The sequence below is a fragment of the Hyperolius riggenbachi genome, chromosome 8 (genome assembly GCF_040937935.1).
Source record: "Hyperolius riggenbachi isolate aHypRig1 chromosome 8, aHypRig1.pri, whole genome shotgun sequence".
Lineage (NCBI taxonomy): Eukaryota > Metazoa > Chordata > Amphibia > Anura > Hyperoliidae > Hyperolius > Hyperolius riggenbachi.
Window position 1 is genome coordinate 67,932,829 of NC_090653.1, and position 20,940 is coordinate 67,953,768.

Below are 20,940 nucleotides of genomic sequence, written 5' to 3' on the forward strand. Positions count from 1 at the left end.
GCTGCAGCCCTGCCTCAAGTCGTGTCTATCAGCAGCGCATCGCCGCCTCTCCCCCGCCCCTCAGTGAAGGAAGACTGAGGGGCGGGGGAGGCGGAGATACGCGCTGACAGACGTACGTGGGGCAGGGCTGCGGCGGTTAGCCCTGCCCCAACCAGGAAGCGCTCCCCCGCTGCACCGAGGGGATTTGGGGGTGAAGGGACCGCCGTTAAGCCGCGGGATAGCGGCGTTTTAGCAGGGGCACGCATGCCCCTGCTATCTATGAGGTCTGAAGCGAGATTCATTCTCACTTCAGACTCTAACAGTTTTTTAAACTCATTTTGTTCTAATTTGGCACCTCTGTTTTAAATAATACAAAAGTTCTAAGTAGGCTTGGTAGTATATATACACCAATATTTAATTATGTCACATGTCAGTTAAACTACACTTTAAGTGTATGCTCATTCCATTGTTGTGTAGGCTTCCGATGGTGCCTGCTTTGCCGTTGTGTTCATAAACTGCATGCTTGTTGTACAGACATGTTCACGGGCTCTCTGCTGAGCAGTGTTGTATGAAAGAGGAACAGGCAGGAGGAGTCAACCACTCCGAGGGAGGGTGACCAAAAGGTAATGGCCATACAAAAAGTAATAATTTGCTTTAGAGAATACGTAACACCCATGCTAACCTAGAAATAAAAAGCACATATATAAGTAGATAAATACTAGTTCTACTTGCATAACAGATGCATTGCATTTGGATTCCTGTGAATTTTATAAAGGAGAATCCTATTCTAGGCAGTTTCCATCTTGGTTACCTTTAAATGAAGCTAATCCTGGCTTTATTTTCTCCCTCACTTTTTTTTTCTCCTCTTGCTGATTGTGTATTCGTTACCCGCCCTCCTCCCAGTCTCTTCAGACACACCCACTGAGGTCTATACTAGGAAGTGCACTGTCTTATGTCATTAGAAGGAGGGGGAAATAAAGAGAAGAGAAGGAATATATAATAGATAAAAAGACGACCCCTCCCCCCAGCATGCAACTGTTTTGCCAGCCAATGGCAATGGCAATTAAAGGGCCAGTGCTCCTAAGGTATGTAATATCTCCAAACCATAACAGCAGAAAAAGTTTTGAATGCAGGATTAGCATCTTAATCACTTCATACACTCAGACTGTTGCTGTTGAAATTTGATTTTTATGGTGACAACCCTGTGAGGTTTCCCACAGCCAATTTTCAATACTTACCTTGGGAGTTGGAAGCCTCTGAATCCTGGAGAGGTTTTCCCAGTCCTCCTCAGCCAGCCATGAGACCCCTGAAGCATGGCCACACTACGCCTCAGCAGTAGCATGGACCGGATTGGGCTGCAGCAGAAAAAGCAGAGCCCGATCAGGTTTGTGCTACTGCGCAGTTGTAGACAATCAGGCTTGGCTTTTTCCACCAGAGCCTGAGCAGGTCCATGCGCATGGACAAGCTGTCGACAAGCAATAAGCACTTTTTGGGGGCCTCGGCACTGCAAACGGGCCAGTGGAGGATGATGGGGGAAGTCTCTCTAGAATCCAGAGGCTTCCTCCTCCTGAGGTGGGTACCCTGTGGGAGCACTTTTTCCCCTACAGCACTTGTCGAACTCCAGATCCATGCCAGTGTTTAGGATGGACTGAGAAAGAAAGGAATGTGTTCTACCTGATGGACCACACCTTTCCTGATTCAGACCCATCAATTCATTTGAGCTGTATCAAAAATGTGTGAGGATCTCGGCCCTCGTAGGACCGGTTTGACATACCTGCCCTACAGGTACACTTTAAAGATTGAAAGTACAACAATTCTCTGTAATTCTGTATGTTTGTATTTACCTCCAATGCCATTTCTTGTCAGGATGTTTGGTGAGGGGGGGACTTAGGGACTATTCAGAAATGAATCCAGGACTACAAAATAGTTAATAAGACGACAAAGAGGCAAGATAAGAACAATATGTTTATTTACAATATAAGTTACAGAAAAGGCCACAGCTCTGACCAGATATTAGGATGAGTGCATATATAGTCCATGTTGGCCCTTCGCAGTCAGATCCCAGCTATCATTTTCCTACTGCAACTTAGAACAGGAAGAACATGAAGGCATCTGACTGGTTGCTTTGGGCTCTGTGACCACATTTCCCCACCTCCTGTTATACTGGACACCTATAAGGCTCCTCCACTCCCCTTCATTCAGCATGGAGCACCTCGGACTGGCTCCTGACCTCCTTCTCGGACACATCACGTCTTCTTGCTCTCAGACTTCTTCTGGTTTGGTCCAATATACTTCTGTGGAGTGTAAGTTGGCTTTTCTATGATTTCGGTGCCCATGTAAGGCTGCAAGACCTCTGGGACCCGCACTCTGCCATCCTGTGACAAGCAGCATAATTAAAGACCCATCTCATCTTTACACCTTATAAAACACTGTTTCTTGCCTTGAGTTCACTACTACAACACATTTGTAAAGCGCTTTTCTCCTGTAGGACTCAAAGCGCATAAGCTTGTCTCAGACCAATGATTTGATTGGCAAATTGTGGTACAGAGGAAGAACTCGAAGTCTGGAAATGCCGGGCTAAACAGGTAGCTTTTTAGTCTTGATTTGAATAACTCCAGGGAAGGGGCTGTCTTTACTGGGTGTGGTAGGGAGTTCCAAAGGGTAAGGGCAGCTTGACAAAGCTTTGGCTCCAAAGGTTTTGCCTCACTTAAAGTGACCCTTAAGCCAAAAAAAAAAAAATAAAAATAAAATATATATATGAGTTTTACTCACCTGGGGTTTCCCTCAGCCCCCTGCAGCTGTCCGGTGCACTCGCCGTGTCCCTCCGATCCTCCTGTCCCCGCCGGTGGCCATTTCCGGTTTCGCCGTCAGCCGCCGACAGGCTGGGAACGTGAGCGATTCTTCCCGTTCCCAGCCACAATAGCGCCCTCTATGCTGCTGGGAACGCGAAGAATCACTCGTCTTCCCAGCCTGTCGGCGGCTGACGGCAAAACTGGAAGTGGCTGCCGGCGGGGCCAGGAGGATCGGAGGTACACGGCGAGTGCACCGGACAGCTGCAGGGGGCTGAGGGAAGCCCCAGGTGAGAAACTCATTTTTTGGGGGGGAGCTTAAGGGTCACTTTAAAGAGACACTGAAGCAACAAAAAAAAAAACAAAAAAAAAAACTATGATGATATAATGATTTGCATGTGTAGTACAGATAAGAAATAAAACATTACGAGCAGAGACATAAGTTTAATATTGTTTCCAGTATTTATTTAGTAGTTATCGATGCAAAAGAGCCATTGAGCTCCACGACTTTCAAAGTCGCAGAGAGCTCTGTCTTCTGAAGCTTGTTATCTCAACTGTCAGTCACTGTATTTTCTTTTTCTCTCAAGAGGACAGGTCAATAGTTCACTGGCCTGCTCTGGAAAATCATTTAGAATGAAGAGTAGTGTGTAAACTGCAAATATTAGTGAATGATGCAATGTTATAAAAAAACACTATATAACAGAAAATGAAAAATATGAGAATATTTTCTTTGCTACTAATGTTCTAGTAATTATCCGTACTACACAACCAATTCATTAAATCATAATTATTATTTTTTTCGCTTCAGTGTCTCTTTACATAACCAAGAGATACAAAGTTGCCAGTTATTGGAAAGTTACCGGCTGTCCCCGCCGGTGGCCATTTCCGGTTTCGCCGTCAGCCGCCGACAGGCTGGGAACGTGAGCGATTCTTCCCGTTCCCAGCCACAATAGCGCCCTCTATGCTGCTGGGAACGCGAAGAATCACTCGTCTTCCCAGCCTGTCGGCGGCTGACGGCAAAACTGGAAGTGGCTGCCGGCGGGGCCAGGAGGATCGGAGGTACACGGCGAGTGCACCGGACAGCTGCAGGGGGCTGAGGGAAGCCCCAGGTGAGAAACTCATTTTTTGGGGGGGAGCTTAAGGGTCACTTTAAAGAGACACTGAAGCAACAAAAAAAAAAACAAAAAAAAAAACTATGATGATATAATGATTTGCATGTGTAGTACAGATAAGAAATAAAACATTACGAGCAGAGACATAAGTTTAATATTGTTTCCAGTATTTATTTAGTAGTTATCGATGCAAAAGAGCCATTGAGCTCCACGACTTTCAAAGTCGCAGAGAGCTCTGTCTTCTGAAGCTTGTTATCTCAACTGTCAGTCACTGTATTTTCTTTTTCTCTCAAGAGGACAGGTCAATAGTTCACTGGCCTGCTCTGGAAAATCATTTAGAATGAAGAGTAGTGTGTAAACTGCAAATATTAGTGAATGATGCAATGTTATAAAAAAACACTATATAACAGAAAATGAAAAATATGAGAATATTTTCTTTGCTACTAATGTTCTAGTAATTATCCGTACTACACAACCAATTCATTAAATCATAATTATTATTTTTTTCGCTTCAGTGTCTCTTTACATAACCAAGAGATACAAAGTTGCCAGTTATTGGAAAGTTACTTTTTCTGGACATTACAAGATACAATGGCCTCAATTCATTAAGCTTATCTCCTGTCTTTAATAACGTTTCTATAGTTATCACCATGGTGATGAGGCATGTAGTATTCAGGAAACATTTTACCTCAGGCAAACCTAAAAAGTTAACTCTTCTGTCTTTAAGTTAGTTAACTCTTCAATCCTTAAAATAACTCCAGAATTCTAGGCTGTTAATTTACTGTGTGTGAAAAAATCTACAGAGGAGGTAACTTAAGTGCAGAAGAGGTAACTTAAGGAATGAAGAGATAAGATAACTCTCTCACTGGCCCATATGCAATTAACTTTTTCACCTTTTATCTCCTAGGTGATATTTTTTTATCTTCTCTTTAAACTAACTTTTCAGCATTTTACAATTGAAAAAGTACCAAACAGTTGGTGAAAAAGTACTATCAAATTTATTTTGAGGGTTTCCTTGCTTGCTGGTGGCTTAAAAGGCATTTTATGACAAATTGTGAAAATATCACCTAGGTGAAAACTCAGGAGAAAAAGTAAATTGCACATAGGCCCACTGTGTGGTGGCAAGTTTTTTCTTGCCTCATCTCCAGCATGATCTTAGTGAATTGAGGCCAATGCCTCAATTCACTAAGATCATGCTGGAGATAATAAGGCAAGAGATAACTTGCCACCACACAGTGAGAGAGTTATCTTATGTCTTCATTCCTTAAGGTGCATACACACGCACTACTGTAAGGAACGACGGGTCCGTCAGACCCTCCCGCTGGGCGGGCGTTCTGCCGACAGTAGAGCGTGTGTACAGTGTCTGCAGACTGATAAGGCTGTTTCTGAATGATCCGCTCAAGACGATCCGCTAAAGGCAGAAGAGTTAACTTTAGGTTTGCCTGAGGTAAAATGTTTCCTGAATACTACATGCCTCATCACCATGGTGATAACTCTAGAAACGTTATTAAAGACAGGAGAAAAGCTTAGTGAATTGAGGCCAATGTATCTTACAAATTGGATTTCCATGACATGAACACCTGCAGAGGTAAGATGATGTAACCGTATTCACTATAGAGATACTTTGATGAATAGAGTGCTAAGTCCGTGGCCTGCGAGGAAGTGGTCACTCTGTAGAGTCCCAGGAGGCTGCCTGCAGTAGCCACTGTGGATCAGGTGGCAAGAACAACATACAGGGAACACAAGCCCCAAAAATATCTGGAAATTTACCTTATTATATTATTGTTACCTTTAACTGGTTGGATTCCAGAATGGCAATGATGAGACGTGGGACTGCGCAAGCTGTACCATTAATCTGCAGAAATGAAAACCAGATTATAGAAAATTGAACAAAAGACATTACTGAATAAACTCCAGGCAGTTATTTAAGTTGAAGAAAATGGATTTGATCAATCTCTATTTAGATAGACTGTATTTTACATCATTATAAAAATTCACCTCCATCGCTTTAAACGACAACTGAAGCGAGAGGGATATGGAGGCTGCCATAATTCCTTCCAGTTATCTGGTAGCCCTTCTGATCCTCTCTATATATAGTATATATATTAAACTTACAAATACAAAAAAAACTTACAAATAAGTAATCTCTTACTCACCCTGTTTTAAAAGAACAGGCAAATGTTTGTGATTTCATGGGGGCTGCCATCTTTTTGGTTGAAAGGAGGTGACAGGGAGCATAAGACAGTTCCAAGTGTTCTGTGTCCTGATCACCCCTCCCAGCTTTGTGCGCTAGACTTTAAATCTCAAATTCAAAGTGCAAAAAACAAAATTTACGCCACAACAGCAGAACGAGAACATCAGAAATCCCATCATGCTTTGCACAGCATCAGGGGAAAAATGCCCGGCAGTTTTCTTCTGTGCAGCTAAAAATGAGGCTTGTGTAAGAAAAACAAAGTTCTGATGCTGTGAAACGGTTAAAGAAACACCAAGCCTTTTCAGTGCTGCAGAAGATTTTTAGTCTGGAGGTTCACTTTAAAGACTGGGTTCCACGGCTCAACCAAGGTTAATATACTTTGAGTTACTGTATTTTAACATTCATGGTATGTATATAGCGTGGGGTATAGCTGTATTAGCTAGGCCCATTTTTAACACAGAATATCAAGTAACTAGAAAGGACTTATCCGGCATCAGCTGATCCCAGTCAGTGCCGAATAACAGACACTACTGTATGTGGAAAGGAATGCACAGAGCTCCACCTATTGATAAATATACTGTAGTATAGCATCAGTCACAAACAGCAATCAGAGTGACTCCTTTTGAAGTCAGTTCAGACACATAACCCGACAGATCTGCTCCCCAACTGTATACAAATACCTTAAAGGAGTTCTGTGTTAGTAAAAAAGTAAAACAAGCTGACACTTACCTGGGGCTTCTATCAGCCCCCTGCAGGGGTAATGTCCTGCGCCGTCCTCTCCCGATGTGCCGTTCCCCGCATAATCACGCGAGTGATTACACTGCGGCTGCGCGGCCGAGCTCTCGCCGATGACGCGAGCGGGAGACGAATAATGCCCAGTGCCAGCGGCAGGGAACGGGTGATCAGAGGAGGACGGCGTGGGATATCACCGCTGCAGGGGGCTGATAGAAGCCCCAGGTAAGTGTCAGCTTAAAAAAAAAAAAAACTAAAAAAAACAGCAAGCTCTACTTAACTGGGGCTTCCTTTAGCCCCTGGCAGCCTATCTGTCCCGCGCCAGAGCTCCACTCCCAGCCAACCTCGCCAGATTGGCATCTTCTGCGCCTGCGCGTGGCCGGGCTGAGCTGCGACGAGGGACAGATAGGCTGCCAGGGGCTGGAGGAAGCCCCAGGTAAGTAGAAGTTGTTTTTTTCTTTTCAGCTCGGATGTTTCCTTTAAGCAGTTAAAACAGATTCCAAACAACCATAACTGGTAACAGGCGAACTTGAAAATCCAGAATGGCGAGGTGGGTGGAAGAACATGAAATGGATGGGCGGCATAACGCAGATTCTTTTCTACATACAACCTTATTAAAGGACAACTGAAGCGTCGGGGATATGGAGGCTGCCATATTCATTCCCTTTTAAACAATCCATATTGCCTCGCTGTCCTGCTGATCCTCTGGTTCTGATACGCCATAGACCCTGAACAAGCATGCAGATTGAGTATTCTGACTGAAGTGCGACTGGATTTGCTGCATGCTTGTGATTCAGACTACTGATGCATGAAAAATCACCAGGATGCCAGCCAACCGGTATTGTGTAAAAGGACATATATATGGCAGCCTCCATATCTCTCTCACTGCAGGTGTCCTTTGGCTAATGTTAGATAAACAGATGAGCACTGTGCACTGTGGAGATTACTTACTGTGTGGGCGTGCCGGAGTTCCCCGTCAGGCCTCTGGTACATGATGTTCAGGCGGCGGCTCTGGTAATCGGTGCAGTTTGATGCACTGGAAATCTTGGGTAAGGGAACATCAAGGTTAAAGGGGATTTCTAATCAAACAACAAGTAGTAACTGTATAATGGCTTTTGCCTGTAAGGTCTTCATCTCTGTGTACAATGCATGGCTCTTAATATGGCTGCTCTCCGTTTAAAAGGAACCCGAAGTGATAAGGTATATGGAGGTTGCCATATTTATTTCCTTTTAAATAATACCAGTTACCTGGCAGTTCGGCTGATCTTTCTGGTCAGTAGTGTGTGAATTACACACCTGAAACAATCATGCAGCTAAGCTAGTCGGACTTCAGTCAGAAACATCTGATCTGCATGCTTGCTCAGGGCCTATAGTTAAAGGGAACCAGAGATGAAGCACCCTTGTGTATTTTACCATGTATATCAGTAAGAACATTAGAGAAAACACTTACCATGCTTACCATGCTCTATGTTTCACCCTCACTGCTAAAAGTGTCTGTTATCAGCAGTCACAAGAATCCCAGACTGAGCAATTAAATCTGGCTTTGCTGGGAATGATTATTGCTGAGTCATTATAGCAGAGCCACAAGGGGGCAGGCTTGGGCTTGAAATAACACCACGGAAGACAGACTTAGCTATAATATTTCTGTAGCAAAGCTAGACTGAGCAGCCTGAGTGCTCAGTCAGGGATTCTTATCAGAGGTGATAACAGTCAGATTACACAGAGAACAATGAAACAAAGAGCAGATTAGGTGTTTACTGTCATGTTCCCACTGATTTATAAGGTAAAATACAAGAGGGTGCTTCATCTCTGGTTCTCTTTAAGGGCCGGTTCACATTGGGCACTTACCCGCCGCTTCCTGGCGATCGCATTTAGGGCCACAACAGCAATTTGGCGGGCAAAATCTTGCGAATCAGCACGATTTGCGTTTGTGATTCCCATTCAATAGAACGAGAATCACAGCGCAATCACCCCAAAGACGCTACATGCAGCATGTTTGCGATTTTGATCGAAATTGCAAACACTGCAGTGTGAATGTATCCATAGGGATACATTAGTAAAGGCGATCAACAAAATCTGAAAAAGCAGCAAGTGTGAACCAGCCCTAAAAGTTAGAGGCAAAAGGATCAGCAGGACAGCCAGGCAATGTGCATTGTTTAAAAGAAAATAAACAAGTCAGCCTCCATGTGTCTCTCACCCCAGGTTCCCTCCTTTAACGTGAATCTGTGTCCAATGGTTTACAGAGGAAGACTCCTCTTTAAGGCCAGGCCTTAAAGTGAACCGAGCACCGTTTTTAGCACCCAGGGCGTCTCAATAGCACATGAGAAATGTATGCCAACAATATGTCTCATTATTAAAATAAAGTTCCATTTTACACCTTATTTTACATTCAAAGTAGTTTTATTAGCCTACTTCAGCAGGCTTGCCGTCCATCACCACAGAGATTTCAGGAAGCTAATTGTTTTATTGAGGTCATTACCAAGACGTAAACAATACCTTTTCATCAACAGAAAGGAAGGGGGGGGGGGGGGAGGGTAATTAGGACAGTTTCTTCAAAGAGATGAATGTGTCAAGATTGCATCACTGACTTTTATAAAGAAGGGCTGTGAGAAGGGGAGGAGGAACATGGCAGCTTCTATGCCAGGAGAAATTCCAGTGAAAGAAAAGGTGCTTAGTTCCCTTTAATCTCTGCCAGCCCCTTCCTCCCCCACCAAGCTCCCTCCCACTGCCCAGTTGCCACCAGCTCTAGTCATGTGATGTGGCTAAAAGGATTAGTGTAACCAATGGAGTAACGTAATAACAATAGGACCAGCTTAGTGCATGCCTTGAAATTAAGTCCTACATGCACAAAAAAGAAAAAAACAAAAAAAGGAAGAAGAAAAAGAAATGGCCTAGTTATTTGTGTGTCTGGCACTGTACATACATATGTTTATCTATAATAATAATAATAATAATAATCATCTGAACATTTGTATAGCGCTTTTCTCCTGTTGGACTCAAAGCGCTCAAGAGCTGCAGCCACTGGGACGTGCTCAAGAGGCCACCCTGCAGTGTTAGGGAGTCTTGCCTTGAACTCCTTACTGAATAGATACTTGACCTAGCCAGGATTTGATCCCTGGTCTCCCATGTCAAAGGCAGAGCCCTTAACCAGTACACTATCCAGCCACCATGTTACATCTCATGTTACACATCACCTTGGGTACACTTTTAACTGCTTAGTGGTTGTTGAGGAGTTAGTACATTAGCAGCCTTGTAACGGCAGTCTTTTTAATACATCATTTTTAATAAAAATTCTTGCTGTGGATGCTACATGCAACTGCAATTACATAACCACTAAATTCCCCAAACTCTCAGCAACCCAGACTATAATCAAATATAAAGCAAGGAAATGAGCAGCGCTACTTAAAAACAGACTAGTGCCTACCTGCAAAAGAGTGCAAGCCCCACTTGTGGGGTCGAATACACACCGAGCATACACATGACCTGTCTACCACTGGAGGATGTTGGTTTCCTGTAACAGCTTGCATGCAACCTATTAAGTACTCGTCCCTACCACTGCGAAGAAGTCAATCCTCCATGGGAGGGGCCTAACACTAAGTAAATCCTAACCTATGTATATGCATAGCCTGGGTGCGCTACCAAATAAAATTGAAAAAAATCGAAAATTGCGCAAAAGGTGGATCAGCGCAACACCAGGCCGCCTCCGAATGGCCTCCAATCAGAGATGCGCTGAGCCCCCCCAGGAACTACAAACGCACCTTGAACCCAAACAGAAGCTCTGCATATACACCAAAAGTCAGCTGCTCCCACTTAACAGCCATGCTTTTGGTGTATATGCAGAGCTTCTGTTTGGGTTCAAGGTGCGTTTGTAGTTCCTGGGGGGGCTCAGCGCATCTCTGATTGGAGGCCATTCGGAGGCGGCCTGGTGTTGCGCTGATCCACCTTTTGCACATCCCAACCCCTTAATAACAGACAGAGGTTAATTAACCAGTCCACGGTTGCTGGGTAACTAGTGACATCCTGATTGAGAGATCGCTAGGATATCAGGTCCACAAGTTTTAAAGGAAACCTGAAGTGAGAGGGATATGGAGGCTGCCATATTTATTTCCTTTTAAACTATACCAGTTGCCTGACTGCATGCTGGTCCAGGGACAGGTCTGTTGCTAGACTAATTTAGGAGGAGCAGCATGCCAGGCATATTGGTATAGTGCTTAAAATTAAATAGCTCAGCCTCCATATCCCTCTCACTTTAGCTTACCTTTAAAGGACAACTGAAGTGAGAATATGGAGGCTGCAATACTTATTTGCTTTTAAACAATACACATTGCCTGGCAGCCCTGCTGATCTATGTGGCTGCAATGGTGTCTGAACACCAGAAACAAGCATGCAACTAACCTTGGCAGATCTGACAATAATGTCAGAAACACCTGATCTGCTGCATGCTTATTCAGGGTCTGTGGCTAAAAGTATTAGAGGCAAAGGATCAAGCAGGATAGCCAGGCAACTGGTATTGTTTAACCACTTCATGACAAGTAGACTTATAAAAACATCCTGCTAGAGCCTCTTAATGGCTCCAGGACGATTTTATAAGTCCAACAGTGCTTCTGCCACTGTGCGCGTATGCATGCTGAGGCGTGCACGTGCGTTCCTGCGAGCGTGCACATGAAATTAGTGAAAAAAAAAATTGCATAGAAAAAAAAACACCTTTATTTTTAAATAATATAATGTCACCATACTTTGTACTAGGGACATAATTAAAATCTTGTGATAACCAGGACAAATAGGCAGATAAAATGTGTGGGTTTTATGTACAGTAGCAGTGTTTATATTAAAACTATAGGGGACGAAATTGGAGAAACTATTTTTTCCTTGTTTTTCCCTTTAAAAGGAAATAAATATGGCAGCCTCCATATCCCTCTCACTTCAGTTGTCCAAATAGCAAACCGACAGATCGGAGCGACAGAGCTTGGAGATTGCCCCAGGTATGTAGGAAGACTTGCATTGCAGGTTATTGCTCATGCAGGACGAGGGGAGTTCCAGGGCAATATTTTTTCCTAAATTTCATAGCTGGAAAATTATCTGAGTTTTAGACACTTAAAATTCAAATGGGAAAAATCACGTGTGTAGCACTGAGAAATGACTGAGCAACGTTTTAAAGGTGGAAGTTCACTTTGATGACGCAACTCAGAACTGTGGATACCGCTTCCCAGCTGTTTAGTCACCAGCCTCATGTGAAACCGATCCCAAATGACATTATCATAACCGCCAAAGATCTGATCGCCTCTCAGGCACCTCCCCTGTGCTCGGGAACTTCCATCCCATTTTATGATGGATTTTCCCCTCATCTGCCGACAGTTAGCTGATCACGTACAACTGGAACACAGGTAATAACACTACACAAACAACCAATTAATCAAATTAATTTTGCCCATGTGATAATTCTGTTCTCTACACTGTGCAAAACAAATCAATAAGCATTTTAAGCTCTGCTGCCCTCTGCTGGAAATGTTTTGTTTAATACATCCCAATAGCTACTACATCTGTTTGTGCCAATTTTTACACCATTATCTAGCCCAAACACTTCCATAGTGCTTTAGAGGCTTTTCACAATAACCAATAATGCATCTGCCATGTGTATTTTCCTCCCGGATTGCGGTGCGCATTTTTGTGTATGCTTGTGTTTCTGTATACTATTACATTAAAATGCATGCATTTTTGCAAGGATGTAGCATATTGCATGCTTAAAAATGCAATACACCACAAAAAAAATCCTTAACTGCCAATCAAGAAAGCCAAAATAGTTTTCTTGTAAAGAAAAACACACACAATACATAAAAAAAAAAATACCTCACATGATTGTATAAAGTAAACTATCTGAAATGGCACAGTCGCTCACTAAAAGCTGAATTATCTGTTTTAACCACTTGATGACTGTAGTGTTAAACCCCCCTAAAGACCAGGCACTTTTTTTCTGTACTGGGCTGCGCAGTTTTCAACCTCCTGCACAGCCCAGCTAAGGAGTATGGCGATCGGACTCACCTGCTATTTTTGTCCCTAAGGGGATATGCTGCCGAAGGGGTCGGCTCGCCGAGGTCACTTGTGTTTTTTTTTCTTCAGCATCTTAGAGACTCATTGCCGCTGCCCCTCTCCTTCCCTCCTCCTCTCTGCCTAAAGAATTGAGCAGGACGGCGATCCGTCCTGCTCTCCGCCTCTCATAGGCATCAGCCTATGAGAGGACAGCGATCCCCGGGCCAATCTTGTACAGCGCTGCTGAAGACTGCAGCGCTGTACGCATGTAAACAAAGGGGCTTTCTTTCCCCTTTCGTTTACAAACAGCCTGCTAGCCGCGATCAGCGCCTAGCAGGCTAATCACGGTGAAGTAGCAGGGAACAATCGCGCATGCGCGCGGCCGTTCCCTGGGAAACTGCAGCCCCAGGACTTGACGCCAATTGGCGTGAGCCGGTCGTAAAGTAGTTAAGAAGCATTGCTTCTTAGTAGGATGTCTTTTTGGTCCCCTATACTTTCCTTGTGGTTTTGGGTCACCCCGAGCTGCTTGGGAATTATTATTTATATAACACGGACATCGAACATCATCCTCAGCGCTATACAGAGTACATTTGTCTTGTCACTTAACTGTCCCTCATAGGGGCTCCAAATCCAATCCCTACCATAGTCATATGCCTATATCGTGTAGGCAGTGTTCCCCAACCCTGTTCTCAAGGCCCACCAACAGTGCAGGTTTTGTGGAAATCCACAAAGGTGGTTAATCAGCTCTGCTGAGACACTAATTACCTCACCTGTGAATGTTTGTGGTTTTCTGCAAAACATGTACTGTTGGTGGGCCTTGAGGACAGGGTTGGGGAACACTGGTGTAGTGTATGCATCATAGTTTACGGCCAATTTAGGGGAAAGCCAGTTAACTTATCCCAATGTTTTGGGGATGTGAGATGTCACCGGAGTACCAGGAGAAAACCCACGCAGTCACAGGGAGAACACACAAACTACTTGTAGATAGTGCCCTGGCTGGGATTTGAACCAGGACCCAGTGCTGCAAGAGTGCTAACCACTACTCCACCATGCAGCCTGTAGAGCCTTCACAGTAAGGACTGTACTACTTCCATCAGTAATACTATCAGAGCCTTATAATCCATGCCATCATCTCACTTGGCTTGTTATTGCTCTCCTTGATAATACTTACCTCCCCATACTTTCCTCTGCCTGGCATCCATGCCTCTATGTCATATTTCCTGTAGGCTGGAAGGCCAAGCTCCTGAGTTGGCATCTCCAAGACTCTGAAAGGAAAACAAAAATATTACGGTATGTATACAGGCCTGCCTTACCACACCTCAGTGATACCTGCAGGATAAATACTGCACCAAAGAGCATATTGATCAGCTCATCCTCCATTGTAAACACAGCAGACTCTTAGGGCCCTTTTCCACTAGCAAACGCAATCACAAACGCCAGCAATTTTTCATTATGTTATGCGATAGCGATTTTTCATTTGCATTGCATTATCACTGTAAATATCGCTCCAGAAAGTGATTGCAATTTCCAAATCGAATCACTATAGTGGAAAATACTTCTCTGGATTTCTATGAAAGTAGCAACCCTAGTGATTTGTGATTTAGCTGTGTAGTTGAAAAAGGCTCTTATGCTACGTACACACATGCGACAACGATCGTTCGTTGTCAACGACAAACGAACTTTTAATTGATGAAAGAACGACCTAAGTAAAGTTAGTTTTAAATTGTGTGTAACGATCTGATCGTTAGAACGAACGTTACATCACGTAAAGCAATTATTGCGCTTGCGCATAAAAATGAGAAATTTCATGGAGAAATAGTGAAATGCACATGTCAAGCCTAGTACGAACGACCGTTTCCAACGATGTACTACTTTTGCAAACGATCGTCGTTGGTAAAAATCCACCAAGCTAGATCGTTCGTTTTTAACGATCTAGCTCGTCCGTCGTTAGTTGCTTTTTTTAAACGATCGTCGTTTGAAACGATCGGGGAACGATAGTTTCAAGCGACTATAGTCGCATGTGTGTACGCACCTTTAGTGTTTATCGTAGTTCCTTGAGGCCCCTTTTACACTAGGAGTCAAAACTGTGTTGCGTTACCCTACTTTACCACAAGGGGCCACATAAGCAATGAGAGTCTATGGAGACTTTCACACCTATTGCGGGCTGTTGTGGTGGGCCAGAAGTATCCAATCCAAGGGCTGCAGTGCGTTACTACACTACACTTAGAGACACTGAAGTGTCAAAAAAGCATCTTTTTATTTAATAAGTGTTTAAAGTGAATGGGAACCGCATTTAAAAAAATGAGACAAATACTTACCCAAGAAGAGGGAGGGCTCTGAGTCCTATAGAGCCTTCCGCCTCCTCTCTTGGTCCCCTCGTTCCAGTGCTGGCTCGCCCGGTAGCAGTATTTGACTAATTTAGTCAAATACTGCTTTACGCGGCCGAAGGAGGCTTCAGAAGTCTTCAGGGAGCCTGAATGCTCCTGAAGAAAGGCGGCCCTGTACTGCGCCTGCGCAAGCACGCTCACGCCTGTGCAGTATGAAGCTGCACGTCTTTGGGAGGACACAGCTCCCGAAGACTTCCAAATACCCTTTCGGTAGGGGGATTGAAATGGGTGGAGCCAGCACAGGATAGTGGGCACTGAGAGAGGAGACGGAAGGCTCTATATCCTAGGTTCTCAACATGTGGTACACGTACCCCAGGGGGTACTTTTGATGGTTCCAGGGGGTACTCGGGCTTGATATACTTAACCAAAAATAACTAATTTCGAGTTTTAGAAAATGATAAATCTTAAACACCAAATTAGTATATTATCTAATTAAAAACCAAAGTAAATGCTTGGAAATTGTTTAGAACCAATTATGTACTACAATTAAATATATTTGTCAAGGGGTACTTGTGATGATGTTTACTATGCTAGGGGGTACTTGGTGAGTACAGGGTTTTAAAAGGGGTACATACCAATAAAATGTTGAGAAACACTGCTCTATATGACCCAGAGCCTTCCCTCTCCTTAAGTATTTGCTTCATTTTTTTTTTTTAAATGCAGTTCACGTTAACACAATAGCCCTAACTAAACCGCTGCATTCCTGACGCTGTAATCTAAATCCCCCCTAACTCCCCCCTCCCTCTCCCCTGCAAGATCCACGGCTTTCTTGGTCGTGGATTTTGCTGCCCTAAGCGCTTCCGTGTGAGGCAGAGCTATGACTGAGCTGCAGCCCTGCCTCATACGTGTCTGTCAGTGGCGGATCTCCGCTTCTCCCCACGCCCCTCAGTGAAGGAAGGCTGAGAGGGGCGGGGGAGAGGCGGCGATCCGGGCTGACAGACGTGTGTGAGGCAGAGCTGCAGCTCATAGCCCTGCCTCACACAGAAGCGCTGCCCGGATTGCGCCCCGGGGAGTTTAGGGGGATTTTGTTAGATTAGAGCGGCGAGGATGCAGCGGTTTAAGTAGGGTTATTATGTTAAACACTTTTATTAAATAAAAAGATCTTTTTTTGAGACTTTAGAGTCTCTTTAACACATGGTGTTCGGGGTGACACAATAAGTGTAGATGACTGAGCGTGGTGCAGCACATGTGCAGACCGACGAGAATCCCAGTGACATACTTCCTGCCCAGAAGGGGCACCGGTACCGGTTGCAGGTGTAAAGCTAGACGCTAGATAAATGTCATCTGAAGCAATCAGTGATTGTTTTGGATGAGAGGTCAGGGAAGATCACTGTACACACTGGTTGCTTGGCTTTCTGCTAAGTATAGTAGATGGGGCAGAGGACCAACGGTGGAGAGAACAATGCTTGGCCAGGTCGATCTTGCTGTTTGAGGCATTGGGGGGCATCAGTGGCCACTGTACAAACGCTAGATTCTTGGCAGAGGAGGTTATCGGATGCATTTCATCTAGCAGGTGTACACAGCTTTAGCCGATAGGATCTGCCACTCACACCTGGGTCATATTAGATTATAGTTTAGGCTCCTGGGAGATTTTTTAAAATCAATGGGTATTAAGGCAAACCTGTAACATACAAGAAAAACAAAACAAAAACAAAACCTTAAAGAAATACTATCAATGCCCAAGTGTTCTAAAATGACAATGTACAAATAACGTCTAAGTAGTTGTGTAAACATTTTCCTACTATTCATGTTAAATATCAGAGGCAAAAGCTTTCATTCATTGTGTGTAGATTTTAGCTATCTTTGGAATGTCTCATTTGCAGAGATATGAATCTGTATGAATCTCTGCAGTCTGACATGCTAAGAACAGTGTAGTATTGGAGCAGATTATTTGAAAACAGGTATCAGGTTTCACAAACAACAGCATTAGAAATGTTTATGTTGCACATAAGATACATTTCCTCTGCTCTCTGTGAGATAAATTCTGCCTGTCTCAGACTGAGCTCTCTGCACACACGGGGTTAACAGATACACTGTGAGGGAATTCCCCCCTCCCCTCATGGCTGAGTCTGCAGAATTTCAGCAGACCGCTATCAGAAAAATGTGAAAGGAATTAGATAACAGTAATCAAACAGATAAGCAATGAAATGTATACACCAGTACTTAGCAGCCCTTCCCAAACATGTCCTATCTCAACTGAAAAAAACAACAACAACATGTTAATCGATAGTGTCCCTTTAAGTAGAGGGAAGCCTCTGGATTGTCCTGAGGTTTCCCATGTCCTCCTTAACCCCTCCCCTGCTAGCTGGAACCCTCTCCTTGTTCACAGACGTGCCCCCCTCCATGAACTGCCACCTTCTTGCTACTGAGAAGACTGTGCTGCACTTGCACATGCGCAGTATGGCTGTGTTGGGTGATAGTATATGGACAAGAGTGCGGCCACAAGAACATATCTGACAAGCTTGTCAGATATGGTCAGAGGGACCTTGTGCAGAAATGGTAAGCATCTATTTTTTCCCCCCAGTACAGGTCATCTTATCACAGCACTTGTCTCTCCCTCAGCAAGTGCTGAAACAAAAAAGTGTGTAATGACCCATAAAGAGGAAGGTGACACTCACTTGAAGTGTAAACCAAGGTCTGAATAGATCTCCTTCTGCAGCTGCACAAATTCATCAAACAACTCCTGACTCTCCGACCCACTCTCAGCAGCTGTGATCCCAAACATCTCCACCTGCAGAGGAGAGAGGGAGGAGATGAGAGGCCTGGTAGCTGCTGGTACACACAGCAGGACAGCAGAACAGGAAGAGGCAGACCTTGGTAAAATGATGGACTCGGTACAGACCCCATGTCTCTCGGCCTGTGTCGGTCTCTGCTCTGTAACACGTGCTGCAGCAGACAGTCCTACAAAAACAAAAACGCTGGTTACAGCAACCACAGGTACAGGAATCTAGCATGTAAACAGCAGTATTTTTTTTTCAAAATAATTTATTGAAAAACAGAATAGAATATACAGTAGAGCCACATGTAACAAACTTTACAGCCAAAAAAACCCCCCAAAAAAACAGAAAAAAAAACAAACCAAAAAACAAAAATAGCATTCCATGGCATCTCTAAATGATAACTGACACTGAGCACACATTCAGCTAATACGAAAGCATAAAAACTCACTCTACCTAAAATATATTTCATTATAAACCATCACATACATCACCCCCATGGACTCTTGTATTGTCACTAAAGACACAAGATAGCCATCAGATCAACAACACCATTACTTATTAACCATCAATATCTTAACAAAAACAGGCAATGGGGGGTGGTCAGCGGGGGACACATCATACCGCAAATGCAATTACCAAACCAGCCTAAAGGTTGGGAGATTTAATACCATCTTCAAAGAGAGCACAACATAATCTGATCAGTACCCAAATGTTGAGGATTGGGACGGAATTGTGATTTTCAACTTGAATTAATTGCTTGAAGACTGACTACCTCCTCCCCTCCTTCAGGCTGGGTTCACACATAAAATCAGTTAATTTCCATTATGGTCAGGTAAAACTGATAAACCACTGATGCAAAACTGAGGACAGCACCGGACTGGAACAGAACTGTACATATTTATGTGTGAACCCAGCCTCACATGGGGTTACATTGAAGAGACAGACCTCCAGCTGGAGCTATAAATATATACTAATGTTTCTAATGTTAAAGAAAAACCACTCACCTGACAGGGAGGTCTGAAAGGTTTACTGCATGATCCATAAAATACCCTGTAACAATAAAAGAGACAGCACTAAGATAAATAGAACTTATTATTACGCATTTATGCTGGGAATCCAGTCTGACTTGTTGGCTCACACTTTTAATGCTATTTAGATGTACTCCATTTGGGTACCGTCCAAGGTCCTCTACTTACAAACCACTCAAGTTAAAATGTTAGAGATGCAAAGAAAACGGTCTTCATGTACAAAATATACCGTACTAGTTTTCTATTACATATTTTTGTTGTTAAATGTTACCGGTACTTACCAGGGCAATGCAGAGGATCATTACTAGCAGCAGTCTGCATTGCTGAGGTGGCATGGCTGTAGTACACACCATTTCTACCAGCTGGCTGTCATGTTGTTCTCTACTGAATTCATTTAAAAGGACCCTAAGCAGTAAAAATAAACAAATTCGGCACTTCCTGGGGCTTCCTCTAGCCCACAGCAGGTCGGGAGGTCCCGCGGCGTCTTCCTGGCTCCTCTCCCGGTCCAGCTGCAGAACTGACGACCAGCGACACCCGAGCTGAGTGTTGGGCTAAAACTTCCTCAACTGTGACGCGATGCATCATCCCGTCGGCGTGACAGTACTGCACATGCATGGCCGGATGACGCGTAGCGTCACCGTTAAGGAAGTGTCAGCCCGACGCTCGGGTGTCGCCGGTCGTCAATTCTGCACCGGGGCCGGGAGAGGAGTCAGGAGGACGCCGGGGGACCTCCCGAACTGCGGTGCCAATTTTGTTTATTTTTACTGCTCAGGGTCCCTTTAAAGTGGACTCGAACTCTTGCACAGGGCAAAAGGAAAACACAGAAAATCCCCCCTGTATGTATTCAGAGAGTTTAGGCTGTCTAATTCCCCCTCATGTGTGTCCAATCTCAAATTGTAATTTCATCCTCCCCTGTGTCAGATGACTGCCTATGGCAGATAAGCCCATTTGAAAGCACAGACTGTCTTCTTCCATGAATCAGGAAGTAGAAACTGAGCAGATTTATTTTAGAATTTGTATCAGCTGTAACAAAAATTATTTTGTTTAAAGGTTATTCCCACCAGACATCAGACTCTCCCCCACCTTTAATACCTTCAAACAAGTTCTCAAGACTCACCTTTTCACGCTCGCATACCCCCCTACACCAGCACCATAATACGTTGTGTTATGCTGGGCATACACCGCAGTGTATTTCCTTATCAATCGAGCCACTGATGGCTCGATTGATAATTTCCAACAGGTCAGATGACCCCTCTCGTGACCCCTCAATGGACAAAAACGAACGGTGATAAGGAAGTGCCTGTGGGGACGAGCGGGAATCGATCTGCGCGGACGAGCAGAGATGCGCCGGCATCGAGCCGCTGGCTCGATCCGGCGCATGAAAAGCTCCGTGTATGCCCAGCATTAGACACCCTCTCAACAGATGCACCTATTGTCTCCACCCCCACCCTTTAGATTGTAAGCCTCTGGCAGCACCCTCCTCCCTATTGTTTCCAGCTTGATTATGCAATCTTACTGTCAATCACCCATGTTTGCACTAGAACAGTCTCTATTTTGACCTATGACACTGTACTGTTATCAAATCATTTGCATGATCTTGTTTTGTTGCGAGTTTCCTGTATGTCCTACCTTGTATGCTAACCCATTGATCTATTGTGCAGCACTGCGTAATATGTGTTGGCGCTTTATAAATACAATAAATAATAATAATTATGCTGTTGTGTATCTTTTAGAGCAGAGAGGAAGTCTGAGTTCAGGTCCACTTTAAGCAGCATCAGTTACAAACCGTGCATGATTATCAGTTCGCTTAAAAGGAACCCAAGGTGAGAGACATATGGAGTAGGGCTGCACGATTTTAGGGAAAAATCGAAATTGCGATTTTTCTCTCAGAAATTGCAATTTCGATTTTTCCCCGATTTTTTTTTTCAAATGCTGGGGGGGGGTTTGAGGTTGGTCCGCACTGCCCGGTCCT

General features: G+C 44.1%; 1 protein-coding gene across 1 annotated transcript in view; it reads right to left on the bottom strand.

Moving 5' to 3' along the window:
• Positions 1–1,931: 1,931 nt before the first annotated feature.
• Positions 1,932–20,940, bottom strand: part of SARS2 (seryl-tRNA synthetase 2, mitochondrial) — a 46,691-nt gene continuing 27,682 nt past the window's right edge. Inside the window, exons 10-16 of the mRNA XM_068250604.1 lie at positions 18,945–18,990; positions 18,034–18,121; positions 17,839–17,951; positions 14,005–14,098; positions 7,758–7,850; positions 5,670–5,735; positions 1,932–2,354 (exon numbers count right to left, since the gene is read on the bottom strand). Coding sequence (XP_068106705.1) covers positions 2,226–2,354; positions 5,670–5,735; positions 7,758–7,850; positions 14,005–14,098; positions 17,839–17,951; positions 18,034–18,121; positions 18,945–18,990 — 629 coding nt within the window. The 3' untranslated portion in view covers positions 1,932–2,225. The remainder of the gene's footprint in view (positions 2,355–5,669; positions 5,736–7,757; positions 7,851–14,004; positions 14,099–17,838; positions 17,952–18,033; positions 18,122–18,944; positions 18,991–20,940) is intronic.